General features: G+C 46.6%; 1 protein-coding gene across 1 annotated transcript; it reads left to right on the top strand.

Moving 5' to 3' along the window:
• The first annotated feature begins 2259 nt into the window (after positions 1 to 2259).
• Positions 2260 to 5309, top strand: LOC120027906 (putative uncharacterized protein ENSP00000383309). Its single transcript, XM_038973000.1, has 2 exons — positions 2260 to 2329; positions 3472 to 5309. The coding sequence occupies exons 1-2, from the start codon at positions 2260 to 2262 to the stop codon at positions 5307 to 5309; spliced, it is 1908 nt and encodes a 635-aa protein (XP_038828928.1).
• The last annotated feature ends 3547 nt before the right edge of the window (positions 5310 to 8856 follow it).

The raw sequence follows: 8856 nt of genomic DNA, 5'->3' as shown, positions 1-8856 counted from the left end.
CTGGGCTGAGCGGGAACTGTACTTCCTCAGAGGTAGGGAGGCGAGCAGGCCAGAGGTGGATGAACGCAGTGCCCTTGTTTGGGTGTAGGGCCTGATCAGAGCCTGAAGGTACGGAGGTGCCGTTCCCCTCACAGCTCCGTAGGCAAGCACCATGGTCTTGTAGCGGATGCGAGCTTCAACTGGAAGCCAGTGGAGAGAGCGGAGGAGCGGGGTGACGTGAGAGAACTTGGGAAGGTTGAACACCAGACGGGCTGCGGCGTTCTGGATGAGTTGTAGGGGTTTAATGGCACAGGCAGGGAGCCCAGCCAACAGCTAGTTGCAGTAATCCAGACGGGAGATGACAAGTGCCTGGATTAGGACCTGCGCCGCTTCCTGTGTGAGACATAACAACCAGTTCTCTATGTTTATAAAGTTCTCTATGTTAGTAAATAATGCAAGCGACTTCAACTACAAATTTCTCTGAACAGTGGGAAAAAAACATTGCCAGATTCACAGGGAATACATTATATAGTATGAAGAAGCAATACTCCTAGCCATGTCTTTTAACATAGAGAACTGATACTGTATGCTGCTTGTTGGGGTGGGATTGGCGTGAGTTGTGGGGGATCCTTGGGTGGCTTTTTAAAATGTATTATTCTTCATGTCTTACTGATTGTTAGGAAGAAGTTTTGTCCAAATCGGATGTTTGGTACTGTATTTATTGAATATTGTCTGAATCCTATCAATTAAAATGGCCAATTTGTGTGCAACCAATTAGCTTAATTTCTCCAATATCAAATTACATTTCAACAAAATAAAGTTTCAGGAATGCCAATCTTACCTGTTTCTCACTACAGGAATAATTTCTGATATGGTGGGTGTCATGGGTTGCTGAAAATAAATGGAATTAATCAATAGTCACCAGGCCCGTGCCTGCAAAGCTCATGTGTCACGTTCCTGACCTTATTTCCTTTGTTTTGTCTTTGTTTAGTATGGTCAGGGCGTGAGTTGGGGTGGGCAGTCTATGTTATTTGTTTCTATGTTTAGGGTTGTTAACTAGCCTGATATGGTTCTCAATCAGGGGCAGGTGTTTTACGTTTCCTCTGATTGAGAACCATATTTAGGTAGGCTGTTCACACTGTTTGTTTGTGGGTGATTGTTCCTGTGTCAGTGTTTGTGCCACACGGGACTGTTTTCGTTCGTTTAGTTTATTTCATTCGTGTGTTCCTTCCTGTTCGTGCGTTCATGTTATATGTTCACAAGTTCAAGTCTGTTCACGTCGTTTATTGTTTTGTAGTTTGTTTAAGAGTTTTTCCGTCTTCGTCTTTCTTAAATAAACAAATATGTATTCAACCCACGCTGCGTTTTGGTCCGATCCATGCTCATCCTCAGACGAGGAGGAAGACGACCGTTACATCATGCACTCGTGTAAAAGACTGGTATGGGGGAAGGATGCTGAAAGAGTCCAACCTACAAATGAAGCCATTGCCACACATGCAAATAATTGAATCCAATGACTAATCAGAGAACAGGGAAGGATAACAGGCCAACCGGTGAGCAATAACTTTGAGACGGAGTTTTGGCTAAAATTGACAATGGCCAAAATGGTCGGCCAACGTCATATTTAGATATACAACTATGTCTATCAGACGGCTGATAAAATCAACGGTCACAGCCTGTCAGCTTATTAGAAGAGACGTTTAGCAGCGATGTTGTTCTAATAGAAAATCCAGGGTGACGTGTTTATTTATACAATAAGAGGTCATTGATAGTGTGTACTGTATGTTTGTTCTACATTAGTCAGTCTCTGTCTTGTAAACGTCACTTCCATCCAAGTATAATTTATTGTTCCAAAAATATTTTACCGGGGGGGGGGGGGGGGACTACTCGAACGAGTCAAACCTTTTCAGGATGTTTACTGATTTGGCAATATTTTTCAGTGTTTATGTAATCCAGATGACAAATGAACTGGAAAAGAGTGGCAGAGCAGTCTCATCTCTGCACCTGCCCTCTGTGAACGTCTCCTGACTCTCCTTCTCAGTCTCTCTCTCTCTCTCTCTGAGGCCCCATAGAGTGGATGTGGGAAACACTGCCCACTGACCCAGACCAGATGATACCAGACTTGCCAGGCCTAGGAAGGCCTTTCTCTGATCGTATGCCCACTTTGCCGGGGACTGGCCAATGGCGTCAGGACTGGGGCCTGTCTGTCAGGGAGCTGACAGCTCTGATTTCCGTGAAGCGGGAGCAATATCCAGCGTGACCTGGAGAGGTGAAGGCAACATGTGGCCCAGGCCACGGCCTCCCGCTTTCATCCTGCCTCTCAGCTGCAGCAGGGCCCTGGGAACCTGGGGTGGGTGACCGCTCGCCACCTCTACACACAACTCCAACGAGCATTACATCAGATTTGATTGACCCCTGCCGAGTTCTAGATTGGAGTAGGGCATTAAGTGGTATTGTTGAGGATGGTTGTTTCTCTCTCTCTCTCTCTCTCTCTCTCTCTCTCTCTCTCTCTCTCTCTCTCTCTCTCTCTCTCTCTCTCTCTCTCTCTCTCTCTCTCTCTCTCATTAAGCTGTCAGTCAGTGATTCACTCCAGTGCAATTTTTAGATAAGCAACCGATAAGAAATGTGTTTTTATAGCTATTTCCAAACAGACTTGTAATTGTTTTCTTTCCAGAGCAGTGTTGCCAGCAGAGGGAGAGAGGGCTGTCCCCTACCACGCCAACCAACAAGTGTCTTTGACTCGTGACACGGCGGTATTTGACCCGCCCCTCTCCTCATCACACATGCAGCAGGAGAGGCAGGCTGCACCTTGCCAACCCATCAGGCTGGAGGGGAAAATAGGTCACCGTGCTCCTGGTGACTCCACTGAACACCAGTTTGGGTTCCGAGTCTCACAAAAGGATTTAAAAATAAAATTGCCCCTTTATGGGAAAATCCCCCTGCACATCGACTCAGTACTGGTACCCTGTGTATACAGCCACATTTTCATGGACTCAGTACTGGTACCCCGTGTATATAGCCAAGTTATCATGGACTCAGTACTGGTACCCTGTGTATACAGCCAAGATATCATGGACTCAGTACTGGTACCCCGTGTATATAGCCAAGTTATCATGGACTCAGAACTGGTACCCTGTGTATACAGCCAAGTTATCATGGACTCAGAACTGGTACCCCGTGTATATAGCCAAGATATCATGGACTCAGTACTGGTACCCTGTGTATACAGTCAAGTTATCATGGACTCAGTACTGGTACCCCGTGTACATAGCCAAGTTATCATGGACTCAGTACTGGTACCCCGTGTATATAGCCAAGTTATCATGGACTCAGTACTGGTACCCCGTGTATATAGCCAAGTTATCATTGACTCAGTACTGGTACCCCGTGTATATAGCCAAGTTATCTTGGACTCAGTACTGGTACCCTGTGTATACAGCCAAGTTATCATGGACTCAGTACTGGTACCCTGTGTGTGTGTTCCTCTACCAGGACTCCCCTACCAGGACTCCCCTACCAGGACTCCCTTACCAGGACTCCCTTACCAGGACTCCCTTACCAGGACTCCCCTACCAGGACTCCCTTACCAGGGCTCCTCTACCAGGACTCCCCTACCAGGACTCCCTTACCAGGACTCCCTTACCAGTGTTCCTCTACCAGGACTCCCTTACCAGGGCTCCTCTACCAGGACTCCCCTACCAGGACTCCCTTACCAGGACTCCCTTACCAGGACTCCCCTACCAGTGTTCCTCTACCAGGACTCCCTTACCAGGACTCCCTTACCAGGACTCCCCTACCAGGACTCCCTTACCAGGACACCATTTTACCAGGACTCCCCTACCAGGACTCCCTTACCAGGACTCCCTTACCAGGACACCCTTACCAGGACTCCCCTACCAGTGTTCCTCTACCAGGGCTCCTCTACCAGGACTCCCCTACCAGGACTCCCTTACCAGGACTCCCTTACCAGGACTCCCCTACCAGTGTTCCTCTACCAGTGTTCCCCTACCAGTGTTCCTCTACCAGGGCTCCCTTACCAGGACTCCCCTACCAGGACTCCCTTACCAGGAATCCCTTACCAGGGCTCCTCTACCAGGACTCCCTTACCAGGACTCCCTTACCAGGACTCCCCTACCAGTGTTCCTCTACCAGGACTCCCTTACCAGGGCTCCCCTACCAGGACTCCCCTACCAGGACTCCCCTACCAGGGCTCCCTTACCAGGACTCCCCTACCAGGGCTCCCTTACCAGGACTCCCCTACCAGGACTCCCCTACCAGGGCTCCCTTACCAGGACTCCCCTACCAGGACTCCCCTACCAGGGCTCCCTTACCAGGACTCCCCTACCAGGACTCCCCTACCAGGGCTCCCTTACCAGGACTCCCCTACCAGGGCTCCCCTACCAGGACTCCCTTACCAGGACTCCCTTACCAGGACTCCCCTACCAGGCCTCCCCTACCAGGGCTCCCCTACCAGGACTCCCTTACCAGGACTCCCCTACCAGGGCTCCCCTACCAGGACTCCCTTACCAGGACTCCCTTACCAGGACACCCTTACCAGGACTCCCCTACCAGTGTTCCTCTACCAGGGCTCCTCTACCAGGACTCCCCTACCAGGACTCCCTTACCAGGACTCCCTTACCAGGACTCCCTTACCAGGACTCCCCTACCAGTGTTCCTCTACCAGTGTTCCCCTACCAGTGTTCCTCTACCAGGGCTCCCTTACCAGGACTCCCCTACCAGGACTCCCTTACCAGGACTCCCTTACCAGGGCTCCTCTACCAGGACTCCCTTACCAGGACTCCCTTACCAGGACTCCCTTACCAGGACTCCCCTACCAGTGTTCCCCTACCAGTATTCCCCTACCAGGACTCCCTTACCAGGGCTCCCCTACCAGGACTCCCCTACCAGGACTCCCCTACCAGGGCTCCCTTACCAGGACTCCCCTACCAGGGCTCCCTTACCAGGACTCCCCTACCAGGACTCCCCTACCAGGGCTCCCTTACCAGGACTCCCCTACCAGGGCTCCCCTACCAGGACTCCCTTACCAGGACTCCCTTACCAGGACTCCCCTACCAGGGCTCCCCTACCAGGGCTCCCTTACCAGGACTCCCTTACCAGGACTCCCCTACCAGGGCTCCCCTACCAGGACTCCCTTACCAGGACTCCCCTACCAGGGCTCCCTTACCAGGGCTCCCCTACCAGGACTCCCCTACCAGGGCTCCCTTACCAGGGCTCCCCTATCAGGACTCCCTTACCAGGGCTCCTTTACCAGGACTCCCTTACCAGGACTCCCTTACCAGGACTCCCCTACCAGTTTCAGCATGGAGTGAATCTACTGTGGAGATGCTGGCATCATCATTTGGCCTCTGGAGACAAAGGGTGTCGCTACACGTTGTCTTATCCCTTTCTCTGTCTCTAACAAGAAAGTCACTCACATAATTGATATGAGATTTAGGGGGTACATTTCAGTGTAATTAGAGTCTTAATAATTGGGCTAATTAGATCTAATTGTTATGTGAGTGTGAGTTTGATTAAAACCGGTTTCCCCAAAACGAGAGAAAAAAAATATTTAGCTGGATAACATTGCTGAGACACACTCTGCAGTCTAATTAATGAGCAAACATGCACAAACAAGGGGGGGAGGGGAAGTAAAACACATGCACAGTGGTCCTCCTGACCAATAGAGTTGGCTAATGAGTACTGGCCCCTTGTATCGATGCCGATCAGTACTATAATATTATTAGGCGTGCTCGTGTGTAGAGGTCACAGTTTTCAAATTAAAGTGAGAGTTTGTTTCACCCCATTGCAATGCAAACTTGCCTAAGAGAAAGTAATATGACTCCTCATACAACAGATGACACAAATATTAACTCAAATCACGATGTGCTTGCGTGGCCCACTGAAGTTGGCCATTCTAAGACGTTGTTAAAGAGACTTGTAAGTAATTACAGTCAACGACTTCCTGTTGACTTCCTATTTTTTGGGGGGGAGGAGTCAGAAAAGTCTTCTAAGTCTGAGGTTCTCCTAAGAATACTCTAGACTTTAAAACGCTGTGTTGGATCATTACATTGATTACTAGTCAGTACGGGAGTCAGTTCAAATATGTTCAAATATGTTCTTTCAGAAAAAGTTGTTGCAATGCTTTCCAGTAGCAAATTGGCCCTATCAAATTACAACACTAATCAAACACTTTGATTTAATACTCTCACATTCTTTTGAGAAAGGTGCTTAAAGAAGACTCCACTCACAGACATCAAATAAAGGTGGAAAGGTTGGCGAGTGTCTTTCATGTTTCTTCAAACAGATATCAACAGAGCTGGAAAACATCATAAAAATCATTCCTGGCATATTTTCATTATTTTCATTTTCCATGGATTGACTGCTACTGTCAATACTTGCACTTATTATAGGAGCATTTTCTTTGAAATTGTAATTTATGGTTTACGGTTATTATCGTGCAGCCAAGTATGTTTTTGGGTAGAGTCTCGTTTGAGGTTGGCAACCAACAGCTTACTTTTTGATATGCAAATCGGAGGGGATACAAATGAGAGGATAATTAATATAATCAAAACTCCAAGAAGAGAGGGGTGACCCACCAGATACTGGCCCATCGAGCTGAAACATTATTTATTTAGGCTGTATTATGAACAGTACACAACATTTAAAAGTATTTTATCATCTGCCAGAAGGATGTTAGTATTTCCTCCTTCTTGTTAGAAACAGCAGAGTAGTTCATCTTAGGGAAGACCTTATTCTCTTTCTCTTGTTAATGAAGCATGATGGCATGTTTGCTCTTGTGTGGATAACTGACGTTCTTATGGAATTACTGGAAAGGAAATGTCAGCATAAGATTTTCACTTTGCTATGTCCTAGTAACATGGTTTTAAAGCTTCATCAAGACGCCTTCATCAACCTACAAGGGGCATCAAGAGGATGTGAAACTGGAGGTTAGTGGAAACCTGAAACTACAAAATACTATAGTATGTTTTGATCATTATTCAGAGTAGACAGCGTGAGTACGGTGTGTATATCTGGTTTAAGTGCCTTATAAAAACAAGGCTCTCCCTCATCAATGGGCTCAGTGTCTCGTGGTTCTCTAGATGGCAGTAATATCCCTCAATCACCACAACATGTATCTACAAATGCTGCATAGAACATACGTCTCCAGCACACGGCAGCACAGATGACATCACTGCAGTAAGACGAGTGGAATAGTGAATAAAACAATACAAGAATCCCCTTATGCTCGTTTCCCATACAGTCCTCAGGTGCTAGACATGCCCAGTGTAAGCACTGCACGACTGTTTGGGATACTGAGAAAAGACAACGTCAGTGCCTGGGATTGCTGTGATGAACAGATATAATTGTACTGTTATGCGAGTGAGCTCTGCTTGAAGTTCGTGTTTGGTCTTAAAACGACAAAAATATGGGAGTAGTTTTCTAGGGCATTATAGGGGCATTATAGGGGCATATAGGCAAACTCATATTATGTTCCATAGCTTAAATAGAAGGAAATAGATCTTGGATAATCAATGAACTGTTCTAAAGTCAAAATAGGACTATATGATAAAATACACATGAAATGTTTCCCTCTGTGTAGTCCGCCTACACAAGTCACATTCAGTATGCATTATTTCTCTCCATTCAGTTAGCATTGTGTCGTACGTTTGTGGCTTTATTTTTGTTGTTGTGGTAATCATTTTAATTCCTTCTGTGTCATTGGGAGATGCCAGGGTATAGTCTCTGATCTTGTTCAATATTCCACCAGAAGCTATAACTCAACCAACCATCCAGAAATGAGAAAAGAAGCCCCAGGAGAGAGTGAGGCGACCCCTTTCATTGTAATAGTGTAGTTTCGCCTTGTATTAATTTATGTTCAGCTCAAATAAAAACAAATATCTGCAAAACTATTTTCCTGTCGAAATAAGCAATACCCATTTTATATTATTTTAATACTCCTTGAAATATATATCTATTTTTTTATTTTTTTTTATTTAACATGGTGTTTGGCCAAGGTGGTTTATAACATGTGTTGTATCCTGGGCTGTTCATGATAGATCCCCGTTTTCTCATTCAAATCAAATGCTGTAAGCCACAACGAAGAGGAGAAAACCTTTGTCCAAGCGCCTACTCAGTTTGCGTTGAGAGGGAATTGAAAAACAACTAACCAAACAGTGACAGAGGTATGTGTGTTGAGACAATGTTGCCATGTGTACCCCTCTAAAATATCTTACCACTAGGAGAGATACATAAACATGATGGTGTCGGAGATATCATCAAACAACATTTTAAATGTTAAAAAATAAACATATGAACACAACCATTATGTCTACTTCACACTGCCTAACTAAAGTGAGTGTGTTCCATCTTTACTATAGTAGTTATTCTCGAGACGTTGTGCATTGACATCTGGCTATCACAGACCCGTTTTCTGCGAGGCAAAAACGCCTTCGTCACCCACATTTCCTGGAAATGTCATAATGAGTGGTGAGACTTACTGTAAGGAGAACCTATACTCCTCCATCTCTTCAGCCCAGAGATTCTCTCTCCTCTCCGATGCTGCTGCTGCCGCCAGAGTTGCTGCTGTCTCCTGTTTGTCAGCCGGGCCCTGCAGAGGTGGTGGTGGTGCAGCGCTCCCTCTCACACGGAGGCTTGAGCTATTTATCTTGTTGATTGGCTTCTTCGTTAGGGGAGAGCACAAATCAGGAGGAGACACATACGGATGTCGTTCGTAATCAAAGCAGTCAGAGCAGGAAACGGCCCCCAGATCTATCTGGGAATCACATCCTGACAGTGCATCACACTTTTGATGCCCCTCGTCTCTGTTAGTCTCAGACACCACTGAAATCAACATGAGAAACGAATGACAGTCAAATA

This window comes from Salvelinus namaycush, chromosome 33, assembly GCF_016432855.1.
Source record: "Salvelinus namaycush isolate Seneca chromosome 33, SaNama_1.0, whole genome shotgun sequence".
Classification (NCBI taxonomy): Eukaryota; Metazoa; Chordata; class Actinopteri; order Salmoniformes; family Salmonidae; genus Salvelinus; species Salvelinus namaycush.
Note: the sequence above shows the minus strand (reverse complement) of the source record. Positions and strands in the feature narration are given on the sequence as shown.